The 16,466-nt window shown below is 37.1% G+C and overlaps 1 protein-coding gene across 2 annotated transcripts in view; it reads left to right on the top strand.

The window, feature by feature from the left end:
• Positions 1–16,466, top strand: part of NDC1 (NDC1 transmembrane nucleoporin) — a 48,032-nt gene that overhangs the window by 6,045 nt on the left and 25,521 nt on the right. The window contains exons 4-10 of one of the 2 annotated variants that reach the window (XM_069477960.1): positions 813–867; positions 3,140–3,278; positions 7,741–7,849; positions 9,878–9,929; positions 12,250–12,385; positions 13,207–13,299; positions 14,974–15,055. In XM_069477960.1, the coding sequence (XP_069334061.1) occupies positions 813–867; positions 3,140–3,278; positions 7,741–7,849; positions 9,878–9,929; positions 12,250–12,385; positions 13,207–13,299; positions 14,974–15,055 (666 nt within the window). Of the gene's footprint in view, positions 1–692; positions 868–3,139; positions 3,279–7,740; positions 7,850–9,877; positions 9,930–12,249; positions 12,386–13,206; positions 13,300–14,973; positions 15,056–16,466 lie in introns of both variants that reach the window. The other variant, XM_069477959.1, reaches the window with a different exon arrangement.

The following is a 16,466-nucleotide window of genomic DNA, read 5'->3' as shown; positions in this document are numbered from 1 at the left end:
AAGTGGAGAGCACATAAGCCCTGTCCCTTCGCACTTAATTTTCTACCTACCGTCCATCTCTTTACTTTGAGTATATTGAAAGAAGAATACCTGTATAGATAGGTCAGGGAACCCTGGGCTGGCTATTTTCAGAGATAAACATTCCTCATCTCTTACCAACACTTACCTTCCCCAGCTCACTTCCAGAAAACATTTTTGGGTTATCAGAGGGACATTATTAAAGATCCCCATATAAGCATTTATCTTAGCATTCAGTATTGTCATTATTTACTTTGTGGTTTATTTTTCACAGATGGATTATATATTGACAGTTTCAAATGCTAAAATAAAGATAACTTGCTGCCTTGGATGGCAGGAGCGACCTTTTAAAAATCCCTGTTTTTTTCATGGCACTTAGGAGAGTCCCAGGGTAGGCAGTATTTGAGCTATCAGGAAATTTTAATTAAAAAGAATTGAAAAAATGTTAAACACGTTGTCCTTAGATTTCAGTGCTCCAGATTCTTTGGCTTTTTTGTGTGTGCATTTCTTTTTATTCTTTTCTGACATTTTTTTAACTTAGAATTTTTCTGTACTGTATTCTGGGTTTCTTCCTGCCTTTGGAGTATTTATGCAAGGATGAGAGGGAATAGTTTAGATCCTCTGACTTCATATGCTGCAGGTTATAAAGCTACAGCCATGTGTTTTCTTTGCAGTTGTGCCTTGCATTCCCTGCTCCAGACTAGCCCTGGTAGGGAAGATCATTCATCCTCAGCAACTCATGCACTCGTTTATTCATGCTGCAATGGGAATGGTGACGGCTTGGTGTGCTGCAGTGATAACCGAGGGCCAGTACAGTGTTCTTGTGGTTCCCTGCACTAGTACTGAGAGGTAATATTAAATATATGTATTTTTTCTAAAGAACCTTATTTAGTTACTAAGTCAAAGTTAACCTATATAGGTTAATACTTTATGGGCATTCTTTGCTTTCTAGATTTCTACAAACAGTGCTTTTTTACACACATCAAATGTTTTTGATGTTTCATGTGTGTTGAATTCAGCAGTTTTTAAAAGCCATTTGTTATGTGCAACGTGCTATGCTAGGTGCTGTTAGATTTATGAGAGTGATTCAAACATAGACTATAAGTTCCTTGAGAGTTAAGAACAATAGGGAAATTAAGACAAGGACACAGATGGTGTATTAGGAAGAAGAAAGTGAGATGTGCAGATAAAACGTGTGGGAGGGCCGGGTGCGGTGGCTCACGCCTATAATTGTAGCACTCTGGGAGGCCGAGGCAGGTGGATCCTTTGAGGTCAGGAGTTTGAGACCAGCCTGAGCAAGAGAGAGACCCCGTCTCAATTTAAAATACAAAACAAAACAAAAAACGCGTGGGAGTTCAGAAAGCAGGGAGGGTCCACACATGTTATTTGAGGAGGTGGCGTTTAGGTTGGAGTTGGAAGGAAGCGTAGTATAGAAAGAATGAAGACAGTTTTTAAAATAATTGTAACTACATTCTTCTATAGAGTGCTTTTATAATTTTGAATCCTATACAGTCTTGAACATATGGCATTGATATAAATTGCAAGTTTATGTTCTGACTTTAAAAATTGAAAAAGATTACTGGAAGCCGGGTGCAGTAGTGGATGCCTGTAGTCCCATCTACTCAGGAGGCTGAGGAGGAAGGATCCCTTGAGCCCAGGAATTTGAGGCTGTAGTGTGCAATGATTGTGCCTGTGAATAGCCACTGCACTCCATCCTGGTTAGCCTAGCAAGACCTCATATCTTAAAAAAAAGTAAAGATTACTGGAGTAATTTTAAGTTTCCTATTTTCTACTAACTTTAAACAGTGTTACATGATTACTGCTGAATACTTGATTTCTTTTTGGCCCCCAGCTACTATTATATAAGGCAGGTTTTTTCCCTAATGTAATAAGTTTTCTTTAGTGAAAATTGTCCTGTTGATAAACATTAAATGATAAAGGACATCTGTGAATACAGGACTACTATGAATAAAGAAATCCCAGCTGCCCACCTTGGATGAGTTTTTTTTGATGAGTTGAATCTTTTTGTACCTCTTTCCTTAGTGGAGGTGGCAGTGAAGTTCCAGGGAGTAAAAGGCAGCAGTAAGCTACAAGTTGTTAAAGCAATTAGTGCCTGTTATAAATACATTTACTGATGATCTCACAAAGTCTTTAGCAAAACTAATCTCTTTTCATCATCTTGTAACTCGGTCTCACCTCTCATGGAGATAGATGGTGGGGTAGGCCCACAACCTGTACTCATTTATGGAAAATTGACTTCTACTGAATTGTGTGTTGGCTCTCTACACCCCCAGATATTTGGTGGATTATATAGATTCAGGAAACTCTCAGAGTTTAAGAGCTTGATGTTCACCAAATAAGTAAGATCTTGTGCTTACAATTAAAAGATATTGTAAGATAAAGATGATAGGGTAGTGGCTTATGGCAGTGTCCACCAGGGGATCCTTTTGGATTTAACTAAATATTCAGAACTTACAGCCACAACTTGTCGGCTGGGAAGCATCAGGAGTTCTTCAGTAGGAGTCCTTGAATTAGTTCAAACAGGTGATAGGTCCAACAGCCATCTGGGAGTTATCTTCTTGCCTGTGATACAACTCAGATACAAGGAGAAGAGATCAACAACAGACATAAATGGGGCTCCCTGATTTAAAGGCCTCGTGCCCCACAGGATCTAGTATCTGTTATAGCAACTTTATGAGCATAGCATCCAGGGTCCCCGTGAAGGAATACCCAGTTATAAGAGACAACACAGAGAGAAGCCCAAAGTTATGGCATCTCTATCAGATATATATAATTTATTTATAGTTCCTCTCGGCCCAGATGCAGCTTACCAACTTGTAAGCAACACTGCTTGCTATCATAGTAGACGTTCTTACCCTTATCAAATTTCCAGAGGAACAGAGCTAGATTCCAGAGAATCTAACTAAAGGTCAGATTCTCATACTTCAGGGAAAAGAGTTTTGTTAATCTTGCTCATGCTTACGCAAAACGAGCCATCCTGTTAGACTTTGGGACATTTCTTAAGTGATTAAGTCAGAGCTTTGCCTTCACTTATTATTGAACCTAAAACAGTGATATATGTCTCTGACTATTGTATTAATACCTAACTTTTTCCCTTCAGCTTAGATAGCCCTGCTGCACAAAACTGCTTAAATGAGTATCATCTTTTCTTCCTACTGGCTGGAGCATTTATGGGCTATACCTATAGCCTCCTGTATTTTGTTAACAACATGAACTATCTTCCTTTTCCCATCATACAGGTAAGATATCATTTGAACATTACCTTATGCCAGAATTTGGCAGAGTTAAAACTGCCTTGGTGTGTATACATATATAATTGGTCTTATTTGATTAATTCAAGATTTGATCAACAAAACTTAAGACTGGACTCCTCAAAATGCCATATAGAGAGAAGAGCTTTGTCTTCATGAGACTTTGGTGTATTTTTGACAGTTGTAGTTACTCTTTCCACTCTCAGAATACTTCTTTGTTCCATTCTTTTCCAACCTGCTAGGTGGTGGCCCTTGCTGTGACCTAGCATGGCTAGGGGAGGATGAGGATGACATGCAAAATACTTCTGTGCAACCACCAGCTTCTTTTTGAACTTAAGAACCTCACAAGCTTAGGAATGTGCAAATAATTTTAGAATACGTCAGTTACTGTTTCACATCCTTTTCAGAACAAGGCAAAGTGTATATAAATAAAACAATTTCAACTGGTTATTTGAGTGGTGTAGTATACTGATAGGAGTTTTTAAAAATCTTATCTGGTAGGAGTCATTCCTGAAGCTCAGAACCACCTCCTCTGGTAGGGGAGAGAAAAATTGATTGAGATGTCTCAACTGACAGATCAGTGCTCTCCCCTGCCTGTTTCCACTATTCCTTATTTCAGTAGTATTCGCTTCATTCCTGATCTGGCAGGCTGCAGACTGGGCATTAGAGCAAAAATATTAGAACCAGTCCCTTCCCACTAGGACCCAGTCTGGTGGGGAGGGAGGGATGTGTAAACAACTGATGTGTCATAAGAATATAATATATGAGAGAGAATGTGATGGATTAACTAAAGTTTTCATATGCCTGTTATATCCTTGAGAACAAGCTGATAAGAATACACTGCAGGGAGATAGTACCCACTGAAAAGGATCTGGCCCTTACCTCCCTGCAAACTGTGAGTGTATGAGAAAAAAAATCCTGTTTAGAAATTGTTCGTATCTTGTTAAGATGAATTAAAAGCAGATTGTCAACTTTGCTACCTCAGAATTTCACAGGAGAAAAACTTCAAAATCTTATATAGAAATATCCATGATAAATCATCTTTGATCCAAACATAATTTAGAACATAGAGAATAAACCAAGTGTTAGAGGAAAATGAAATACCCCAAAATACCTTGCTAGACCTCCGTGGACCTCAGTTGAAAGTGACCAGCTATTTAATATCACAGATGTGCAATAGAATGAATATAGAAGTGGTTGAATAGTTGACAATGCTGATAAATTATTGTTTTTACATGTAATGTCAAATTTGTAAAATTTTAGTACTATATTTTTTGTAATTTCTTTTGATAAAATTTTAGATTTATTCTTATATCCCAGAAGTTTATTCTATGATGGTAATGTTCAGCTTCGGCTTCAGCTTCAACTTTAGCAGAATATTGATTTTTAACATTTGGCAATTCAGTATTTGGCCTGTATACAGGGTGTCCCAAAAGTCTCCATACAAAGGAAAAATTTTGTAATGACTATTTTGTAAATAAAGGTACATTTAACTACAATTTCCCATTTTCCTTATGTATGGTGACTTTTGGGACACCGTGTGTGTGTGTGTGTGTGTGTGTGCGCGCGTGTGCGCGTGTGTGTGAGATTGTAGTGTATGTAGTGTGTAGTGGTATTGATCTGCCCAGTTGGGTACGGTTCTCCAGCCTGGGGATGGTAGGAGCAGAGGTTTTACTGGGGGGTGCAGTGGAAGGACAGTGGCGTAAGGGAGGTGAGGATTTGGCAAGAGTAGTTGAAATGATGGATCCTGGTGCCCAGGACCATGGTTTCTCATCCATTAGGCTTGTGTCTTCATTTGCCTAGCAGGGTAAGTTTGTCTCCCCAGAAGACTAAGGGAGAACACCATAGCTTAGCCTTCTTTCATTAGCCCTAGGAGCACAGTACACAGTGTATGACTTCACTTGTGTGTTTTAAGGTGCTAAGCAAAGCAGGATGGATTGTCAGGAAATTGCAAGCTTCATGTGAGAAGTCAGGTGCATTCCTTCCCCTTCAGACCTACCATGGAGCCATGTGATGATTATAGCGTTTACATTTTTTTTTTTTTTTTTTTTTTTACAGCCAAGCTGACCAGAGAACATTAGACCTTAAAAAAAAATTTTTATAAGCAATAACAGTCATTATCATCATCATCATCATCATCATCATTTTTGGTGCTGTCAGCTTTCCCAGAGTATAGTGGTAGCATTTTTATTGTAAAATGTTCACATACTGTAGATAAATTGAAAGTCCCCTTACCAATCTGTGGCCAATCTCAATCTTTGTCCTTGTGATAACCATTGTTACCTATTTAGTGTATATTCTTCCGGTCCCTTTACTGTACATTTACATATGTATGTACCTATAACATAATATTTTGTGGGGTGGGGTTTATATAAGTAGTTTTATGTTATACATATTATTCAGTAACTACTTTTTTCATGTAACCTATGAAAAATAAAGTCTTTTTAAAAATCTCCTAATTTTAACCAATTTGCCATTAGCCTATTTGTTTTTTTCCTTTAAACTATACTGCCAAAACCAGTTCCATAGCCCTTATCAAATTCTTTTTTTTTTTTTTTTTTTTTTTAAGAGACAGAGTCTTGCTCTGTTGCCCAGGTTGGAATGCAGTGGCACAATCATAGCTCACTGTAACCTCAAACTCCTGGGCTCAAGCATTCCTCCTGCCTCAGCCTCCCAAGTAGCTAGAACTATAGGCACATGGTTATTTTTTTTTTTTTGGTAGAGACAGGGTCTCACTATGTTGCCCAGGTGAGCTCCTGGCCTCAAGTGATCTTCCTGCTTGATCCTCCCATCTTGGCCAACAGAGTGCTGGGATTACAGGCATGAGCCACCACACCTGATCAAATTGCCCTCATCAGATTATTAATGACAAACCAATGGGGAAAAGCAGAATATTAGCATGGAGTAGTGCACAAAGAAATGGACGTCAAGACAGGGCTTGGCAAACTCTATGCCAGCAAGACTGTTGAAAGTATTAAATGAGATTTATAGAACGCTTAGCATAGTGCCTGGTGCATAGTAAATAGTGAATGGTAGCTCATAGCCAAATCATAGAAGAAATCCTACAGGGAATTGAAAAACACTTCAGCATGGGAGCAAGAGGAGAAATTGGGTATTCTCGGCATATCTACTGAAATGTCTGCCTGCTTCCCTAGCCCCTCTGTACCCTTGTAATGGTTGAGATCAGAGCTATAGTAGGAATAGTGTAGGAACTATATGCCCTTTTATTGGGGACGGTGTGTGGTGGTGATAGCACCCCGTGGCTGCACGGAGTAGTACAATTCCACATCTTGCACTTTGAAAATATTTGAATAAACCAATATAATTTGGTTAGTGACGAAGTATTTATATGGGCTGCTTTTTATAAGAGACCGTAGGAATCTGCAGACATGGTGTGAAGACATAACTTCCTAAAACTATAATTCTTTGTTCTTTAGCTTCTGAAATTCCTTCAGAAGGGATCAGTCCTAATATAAGCACAAAAGATGCCCAGAATTTGGGAAGTTCATCTTTTGTTCATTAGGTTTCCTTAGATTCTTTCCCATAATTTATCATGTTTTTTCCACTGGCATTTTGGGGGTAGGGAATGGGAAGGAGAGAGGGGCAGACAATCCTTGTTTCAGAGGAAATGTAGTTTTCTCAAGAAATTGGTATTTTTTCTTATTTGATTCCTTTCTCTTAGATCTTTAGAATTGGCAGATTCCTACTGAGGAACTATTTAGCTGGCTTAGCCTTCTCATCTCGCAGATAATTAGAGAGGATACATGACTTGCTCGGGGATACACAGAAAGAGGGATCGCTAGAACTCATGCCTTCTAATTCGATCCCTAGGCCAGTGTCTTCATCACTGCTTCCTATCTTTCTGCAAACAGCATTTAAAAAAATTTAGTGTAAAGGCAGTATGCACTATCTTTAAGATTGCAGGCTCTGAATCTGCCTAGATTTGTACCTAAAATTTTTTTCTAGCTTGTAACATTGGTTAAATTATTTAACCTCTCTGTGTCTTGGTTTCTTCATTTGTAAGGTACGGATAATAATAGAACTTCCTTCATAGGGTTCTTGTTAGGTTTAAATGAATTAATGCATGTAAGGTGCTTAGAACAATACCTGGTACGTGCTAAACTCCCAGAGAATGTTAGCTGCTATTGTTATTATTATTGTGTTTTTTGTACTTTCTCCATCTCCATAGGCCTTGGTATCAAGTATGGATTTATTGATATTGTTAATTTTCTTATTTCTGATCTTATATCAGTGAGATGTTATATAGTATAAATATTAAATATTTTAACAGAAATAGTTGATTTTTTTGCCTCTGGAATAACCTTTGTCTTCTGGTACAATGATTATGCTTTATATGTTGGCTGTTGTAGTTAAGTGCTTGCTTTAGAATGATGTGGAATGTGTCATTTGATTTGGATGTGTCATTTGATTCTGCTTTATTTTTCCACAGCAATACAAGTTCTTGCGCTTTAGGAGATCTCTGCTCTTACTAGTTAAACATAGTTGTGTGGAATCACTGTTCCTGATTAGAAATTTCTGCATTGTGTATTATTTTCTTGGTAAGAATTTCTGTTTTTTGATATAGTGATGTATTAGCTCATAGCTCAGAAGATGTCAGGTACAAAATCATTCTTAGTTATGTTTGTACATTTCTTGCAGTTGTAGGTATGGGATTAGCCCAGTTGATTCATTATTTAAATTGTCAAAGAGACTATATTTAGTTTAGGGAAAATACTGTTACAAAAAATGTGGTGGCTAGGCATGGTAGCTCAGACCTGTAATCCTCTGGGAGGCTGAGGCAGGAGGATCACTTGAGCTCAGGAGTTTGAGACCAGCCTGAGCAAGAGCGAGACCCCCGAATCTACTAAAAATAGAAAAAATTAGCCAGGTATTGTGGCATGTGCCTGTAGTTCCAGCTACTCGGGAGGCTGGAGCAGGAGGATCACTTGAGCCCAGGAATTTGAAGTTGCAGTGAGCTATGATAATCACATCACGGCACTCTACTGGGGCCATAGAGCGAGACTCTGTCTCAGAAAAGAAAAGAAAAAAAAAAAAGAATGTGGTATATACATGTAACGAAATATTATTCAGCCTTAAAAACAAGGAAATCTTACCATGTGCTACAACATGAATAAACCTTGAGAACATTATGCTAATGGAAATAGCGCAGTCACAAAAAGATAAATAACTTCATGGTTCCATTTATATAAGGTGTCTAAAGTAGTCAAACTCTTAGAAACAGAAAGTAGAGTTGTGGTTGCCAGGGGCTAGGGAGATGGGGGAAAGGGAAGGAGTTGTTCAGTGGGTATGGGGTTTCAGTTTTGCAAGATGAAAGAGTTCTGGAGATCTGTTGCACAACAGTGTGCATATAGTTAACACTACTGTACCGTACACTTAAAGATGGCCAAGGTGGTAACTTTTATGTTATTTTTTTACCACCATAAAAAAAAGTATTCTTTAAAAAAAAAGAAAGAAAATAAAATATGTGCATCATTTGATCATTACTTCATGTAGAAATAACACTCCTTTTTATAAGTTGTAATGATACTAATACAATAGAAACATTCTATTGGTGAGGGAACCCTGTGATATTTATCAACATGAGTTTTAGGCACAAAAATGCAGGTTATTATTTAGTATAATGAACAGTTTAAGTTGAAAACATTAATCTCAACACATAATTTAAATTTCCAATCTCAAAAAATAACTGTTCAGACTTTCTGATCCTACTTTTTTCTGTGGATATGATTTTACAAAATTGATCTCATTGTGTATAGGTCATCCTGCTGTTTATTTTTGTCACTGTAGTTTATATAGTCTGTTTTTCTACATAGCTCTTATGCTTGTCATTCTAATGTTAACACTTCATTGTAATGTATTAACCTACTGCAATCAGCTCAGCCTGGCTGTTCCCCTAGAGTTGTGCATTTGGGCTGACAGAGCGGCTGTGTCAGCATTCCATGGTCAGCTCTTTTTTTGTTAACTCCATTTATATTCAACTCAAATTTCATTTCCAGTGTTATCACTTTTCATTTCTTTGCTGCATTTTGTTCTTTTTTGGCCAGTTTCCTCTTTCGGCTGTTTATTTTTGTAAAACGTCACGTGGATTTACCATGAGAGATAAGGAGGCAACACAACTTTATGCTTTGCTGTCTGTCTGAACTGAATAACAGATGCAAGTGACCATCACCAACAGACTTTGAAAGAAGTGGTGGGATTGGTCACACACTCCATGGTGCACATCTGTCTATTATCTGCATATTGATTTGTGTACTGAAAAGTTAGAAGTGCTGTGTGTAATTGCTCATAGTTAATATGCCACAGTAATTGAAATTTGAACTGTGTTGGAGGACTGGTGTTTTTTAACTAAACCGTGGTAACTGAAATATGCATATATTGAGACCACTCAAAGCAAGACTCCCCATATTTAGAAGTTACTTTCTTTTCTTGCACATTCCTAATCAGTCTAGCAGTAACTGAGGTCTTGGTGTCTACATGGCTATTTCATTGACATCGCATTGTAAAGCATGATTAAGATTTGTTTTGTTAACTTTTTATGTTCATAGCTTAGTATTTTTTCCCCTTAGGCCATATTCCCAAAGCTTGGATTAGCACTGCTATGGACCTTCACATAGATGAGTAAGTGATATATATATATATATAAAGTCTAATTTTAACCCTTTTTCCATCCTTTCACATTTGCTACTTTCCAGATTTTTTTTTTGGATTTAACCTTCAGAATTTTTTTAAAAAATTTTACTCATTTTTGAATACACATACTTTATGTAGTTTAAAATTCTAAAGGTATATAAAAGGTTATACAGGGCTGGGCACGGTGGCTCATGCCTGTAATCCTGGTACTTTGGGAGACGAAGGCAAGAGGACTGATTGAGGCCAGGGATTTGACGTTTCAGTGAGCACTCTAGCCTGGGTAACAGAGCAAGACCCTGTCTCAAAAAAAAAAAACAAAAAAATGCAATCAAAAAAGATTCCTGCCTCTGTCTCCAGTAACCCAGTTCCTCTCCCCAAAAGTGAGTAATGATAATCCATTTTTTGATAGATACAGCTTTTATACTATACAGAAGTAGACTTATCAAGTTGCATGGACCATTCCTGTTTCATTTTCCTCCTCAACAAGCATTCATTCTGCAGCATCTCATGGTACACCCCAGTGCTATGGCATTATTCTAATTTTGCCTATGAGGGTACCAAAATTGAGCAAAGTCAGGTGACCAGGTCAAGGTCACAAGTGGCAATTGAGTAATGGCACTGGAGTGTATTGTTCTAGTTATCCCCCATGTGCTTTGCACAGATAAAGGTTTAGTCTGTATTTCCTGCATAAATGTCAATTTCTCTCAGTGTTTGTTCTTTTAATTATTGGTTATTCCACTGTGAGAATTTTTGCATCATACTTGGGATTCACTAATACCAGTTTTAGGGAGTGGGAATATTGGCATATATGGGTATTTGAGAGATATTATGGTTTCTACAGTGTACATTTCAATTCCCCACTTTTGAAAGTTGCTAGGTAAAATTAAGTTTTGTCTTCTGCTTAATTGCCAGATGTGAAACTAAATGCATGGGTCATTTATTATGTTAGCTCAGAGGTTAAACTGCATCACATGGAAAGAGAAAAATAATAATGATATTTGATAGAAATTTAGGCCGGGCGCGGTGGCTCACGCCTGTAATCCTAGCACTCTGGGAGGCCGAGGTGGGCGGATCGTTTGAGCTCAGGAGTTCGAGACCAGCCTGAGCAAGAGCAAGAGCGAGACCCCACCTCTACTAAAAATAGAAAGAAATTATATGGACAGCTAAAAATATATATAGAAAAAATTAGCCGGGCATGGTGGCGCATGCCTGTAGTCCCAGCTACTCGGGAGGCTGAGACAGGAGGATCCCTTGAGCTCAGGAGTTTGAGGTTGCTGTGAGCTAGGCTGACGCCACGGCACTCACTCTAGCCTGGGCAACAGAATGAGACTCTGTCTCAAAAAAAAAATAAATAAATAAATAAATAAATAAAAAAAAAAGAAATTTAACATAATATTCTTTCTTACTTTGACTTAAAAAATGTTTTGTTTATATGGCCAAGTGCCTGATGCTCTCTGTCCATGTGTGTCAGGCCCTCAGTAATTGTTTACTTAAGAAGTTAAAAATAACATTATCATTTATTGCCCCTCCAAACCTCCAGTGAATGTCAAACACTATGCCAGGCACTCTTAACATAAGCCATTTCAAATCTTTTAATGGCCCTAAAGGGAAGAATGAAGAGATTATGCCACTTTTATACGGATAAGGAAACGGGGTAGGATAGGTCCAATGATTTACCTAATCACAACACTCATAAATGGCAGAGTCAGAAGTTCAAATCCTGATTTTCACAATTGCTAGTTGTAGAATTATAATGACTTTGTTAATTGATCTATTCACAGGGTTGGTAAGATGGCAGCATTAGCTTTATTTAGCATTGTAACAGAGTTTCTTACATTGTTTTAACAGTAAAAATCATTATTTTAGTGGCATGTGCTTTTAAACCACTATGAAACTGTGGTTTATGGGGTATACGAATAAAGCTGAAATATGGTCCAGGAGAGGTACTAGTTATGTTTAGTGGTTTTTAAATAGTAAACTACTAAGCAACAATAATAAGCTTTCACCCAGCCTCTAGTAGTTAGGCTTATAGGCTTGGCTCGTTCTTTCTCTGTTGTAAACAGCAGTGAAGATTTGGAACACAAGAAAATGTAGTGCCAGTTAGGTCTGCACTTCGCTTAAGCCTCCGTTATGTGTGTCATAAGAAGGTATTAGGGAAAGAACTCTGTGAGGGTACAAAAGGAGAGGTGTCTATCAACATTATTATTTAGAAATAGGATTTATTTGTTTCTCAGTGTAGAGTTCCAAGTCTGTTAAATGCTTAGATTGTTTTTCCTACAGGATTAAATAGTAATTTCTGCTTTCATAGGCAGTTTCACAGGCCTCTTGACACTGTGAGTGGCCTTCTGAATCTCTCATTACTCTACCATGTCTGGCTTTGTGGTGTCTTTCTCCTGATGACTTGGTACATGTCATGGATACTCTTCAAAATCTTTGCCACAGAGGTTAGTATTGAGTTTTTTGTTAATACTTTGTGTTTTGGAGTGCACAAATTGATTTTTAGTAGAGCACTAATCAGCATACTAAGCCCAAAGCCATTTCAGTAAGTTGGTTTTTAGTCTCTCTTCTGAGACTTCATCAGGGGTGTATCATTTATAACCATCATTTACTTTATATTTTTTTCTGAGAAACAGTGTTGATGTTCACTTAATTTTTAGAAATTAAACTGAATGGACTGCTACTATGTTCTATTTACAGCCTAGTTCTCTTCTGGAGGTCTCCATTTCTTTGCTGCATATATACTAAATGGACCTAAATTTTAATTTTACGTGCCATTGACATAGCTAGCATTAAAATATTAAAATATATGGCAATAAAATATTTGTTTTATAAAGGAAAGTTTTAACATTTATATTGAAGATATGGTTTTGAAAATTGAGATGATCTGGAAAATTCCCACAAAAATCTGTTAAGTGAATGAGAATTACCTTTTTTTTTTAATCATCTAAGCATTTATCTTAGAAAATGAGTGTTTCTGTTTCATTTTACCCTATAGGTTTGTATTCTTCAGTGGGTTCAGAGAATCTTTGTTTCTGAAACTTATTTCTATTATTTGAAACTAGAAAATTGGGAAAATAACATTTTTGAAAATGGTGGGTTTAGGATTATATAACTTTAACCTGTTTTTGCAGGGAGCACTAAAGATGTTAATTTAGTTGTATTGTCTCCTTTTATAATACATTTCAATTAGTGCATACTTACTGAAGGTAACGTGATCATGAAAATAATCATTTTCACAGTGTTTGTATTTGATTATATTTGATAGGCTCATGTGTTCCCTGTTCAACCACCATTTGCAGAAGAGTCGGATGAGTGCCTCCCGAAAGTTTTAAATAGCAATCCTCCCCTCATCGTAAAGGTACCAGAACTGTGCATTTTCTGTCTTTACATAGTCATGTCTAACTTACTTTACAGAACGGACTTAATATTTAGCATGTTTAAGTTTTTAGATATGTTTTTTTGAGGGCCTAGAATATCCTAGTATGAGCATTGTAAAAACCACCTACTGGCTAATGCTGTTTATTTTTTCAATATTCATTCCAAGTGACTAAAACACAAGTGCATAGTGCAGTGTATGTGTATGAGTACAAGCTAACTAATACTATATTCAGAAAAGGTATAAAATATTTCAAAGCATTAAATATAATGATATCCAACTATCTATTATTATATTAGCTTTTCACAGACTATTCATGGTAGCTAAATAAAACATTCTTGACTTTTTAATCACTAGATAAAGACATGTTTTTACTCATGTATTTGTAGACTTTTATGATCAAAGGTAGTGCTTGGTAAGGTGTAGACGTTTAGTGAACTCTCTTGAAATGTGAATCACGGAGTTGGACATAGTGCTGTATACCTGTAGTCTCAGCTACTCTGGAGGCTGAGGCGGGAAGATCGCTTGAGCCCAGGAGTTCGAGACTAATCTGGGCAATATAGTGAGACCTTATCTCAAAAAAAAACCCCAAAAACACTAGTAATAACCCTAAAACAAATTATTATCAAAAGAGTTTAAAGAAGTTACATTAAGTTTACAAATCAAGCTAAGTGAACATAAATCATTTTGATACAAATTGCAATTTGAAATTTTAAAGTAGATCTACAGTATGTGTGATCCTGTTAAAAGGTCATAGTGTATAGTACTTTTAAAATAACTGAAAGAAAATAGTTAGAACCTAGAGTTTTGATCACACTCTAGAGAAGTTATAAATAAATAAGAAAACTGAGGCTCTAATTATCTTTAAATATCAATTATGACTAATTTGTTAGATAAACTTAAAAATATCAGTTACTCATTTGGTTATTTACCAAATCTTTATTTATTGGAAAAATGTCAGTCTCTGCTAGTTGCTTGGGGTAGAATGATGAATAAGATATAACACAGCCTAATGGAAAATGCAGACACCCGAAGTAACTAAAATTTACTATGGCAAGTGCAGTGAATCCACTTATTCTGCTAGGGACAAACACAAGACAGCTTCACAGAGGGATGGTCTCTTGAAGGATGAGTAAAGAGGTTTGCCAGTAGAAAAAAATGAAGATTTTCAGTAAAAAAAGAATAATAGCTATTGTGTGTTTACTATGTGCTTGGCATTGCGTCTGGATGTGGTAGCAAGCGAGACGTTGTCTTTGTTCTTCAGTACCTCATAAGTTGGTGGGCAGAATCAGATGAGACACGAAATAGGTAATTACAGTACATTATGTTAAGTGCTGGTTGAGAGCTGTGTGAGTCTATGTTTGTGTGAGGGAGGCCAGGGAAAGTTCCGGAAGGAAGTGATGTTTAAGTTGTTTCCCACCACAGAGGTAGGAAATAATACAGAGAGTTCTATAGTTCCTTGTAGCTATAGCTGCCAGTAGGTACAGAGGAACATTCTGGAAATCTATAAAGGAAGATTATGGTTCTGAAATATTATTTCTTTCATGAAAACGTCTAACTAATTTCCCCATGGATATATAATGATAAGCCTGATTTGTAAGTAAGATTTTGTGTAGCAGTTAAAAAATTAAATAATGTGTATTTTTTTCCTTTTAGTATTTAGCCTTGCAGGACCTGATGTTGCTTTCTCAATATTCTCCTTCACGAAGACAAGAAGTTTTTAGCCTTAGCCAACCAGGTATTGCTGAAAGTAATAAACCTGATTTAGGCATGTGTGTGTCGAAAGTGCTCCACTTAAAGATTTTGGTGACAAAGGTGTATTTAATGAATTATCACACATCAGTGGGTCCATTAAATGAAGTATTGACTTTAATTTTATACAACTTAAGTGTTTGCATTGCTGTGGGTAGAATTTATGTCACCAGGAACAGTTAAATGTTTATTTCCCTCAGCTCCCTCATTCTCTTAATCTGAATTATGCAGTAGGTTGACAGTTTTAGAGCAGAAGAATCACAGCTTAAGAATATTAAAAGTTTTAATGCTACAAGGAATTTTAAAAAACAGGTGGTCTAGCCAGATGTGGTGGTTCATGCCTGTAGCCCAGCTACTCGGTAGGCTGAGGTGGGAGGATCTCTTGAGCCCAGGAGTTCTCCACCAGCCTAGGCAGTAAAATGAGACCTGTCTCAAAAAAAAAAAAAAAGAAAAAATCAGGTGGTCTAATTCCTCCATGGAAGATAGAAGTCTTGTAGAGTGGCTTAAATAAAGTTGTCAGAATTGGAGTAAGAGAAACACGTCTCTTCTGTTCCTTGCCAAGTGGTTCAAGACTGTGACTTTGCCAGTGCTCTGCCTTGGTCTTAGAGGGAACACAGTCCAGCCCCAGCCACTGGTGGGAAACAGAACCTGGGTAGCTTTTCATCTTGTTTCTAATCAGCTCTTCATTATTTTGTCAAACTTGCCAGTTCCCAGACTGTAAAATAAACCTTCTATAGTTAAATGTTATATGGAAATGAAATCCAGTTATATAAAAATATAATTGAGTGGAGCCACTCTCCTTTTAGTAGCATGAGAGATCCAGAGCTGATACTATGGAAAGTTAACTATAACAATATTTTTCTATCAGATTTGGGTTAACTTAGGAATTCTCTATACATTAAATATTTTTACCAGAGATTCAAGTAAACTGTAAAAAGGTGGCATGTGCTCTGCCAGAGAACGTGCATTCTAGGGCATATTAAAATTTAACTAGACTGTTACACAATTCCCAGTGGTCCTGAATTACAGCAGTATAAAACATCCTGAGGCCTATTGAGGGAGTACTTTGTGTGTGTGTGTTTGCAGGTTAAGTGGTATTCCTCTTGATGTGTAAAAGGGGGAAATGTTTAAGGGACAGATCTAAGTGAAGAGGGAATGATTGGCACACAGGATAGAGAAACCAGTTTTTAGTGGACTTCTCTGCTATTCTTAACACATAATGATGCATGCTTCCATTTTGCATGATAACTCTAGGAGACAAAGATTTTAGAAAATTAAGAATAATGACGAGCCTGGACACAGTGGCTCACACCTATAATGCTAGCACTCTGGGAGGCCGAGGTGAGTGGATTGTTTGAGCTCAGGAGTTCGAGACCAGCCTGAGAAAGAGTGAGACC

This window comes from Eulemur rufifrons, chromosome 8 (assembly GCF_041146395.1).
Source record: "Eulemur rufifrons isolate Redbay chromosome 8, OSU_ERuf_1, whole genome shotgun sequence".
NCBI lineage: Eukaryota > Metazoa > Chordata > Mammalia > Primates > Lemuridae > Eulemur > Eulemur rufifrons.
The sequence above is the reverse complement of the archived record's forward strand: the minus strand, read 5'-3'. Positions and strand labels throughout refer to the sequence as shown.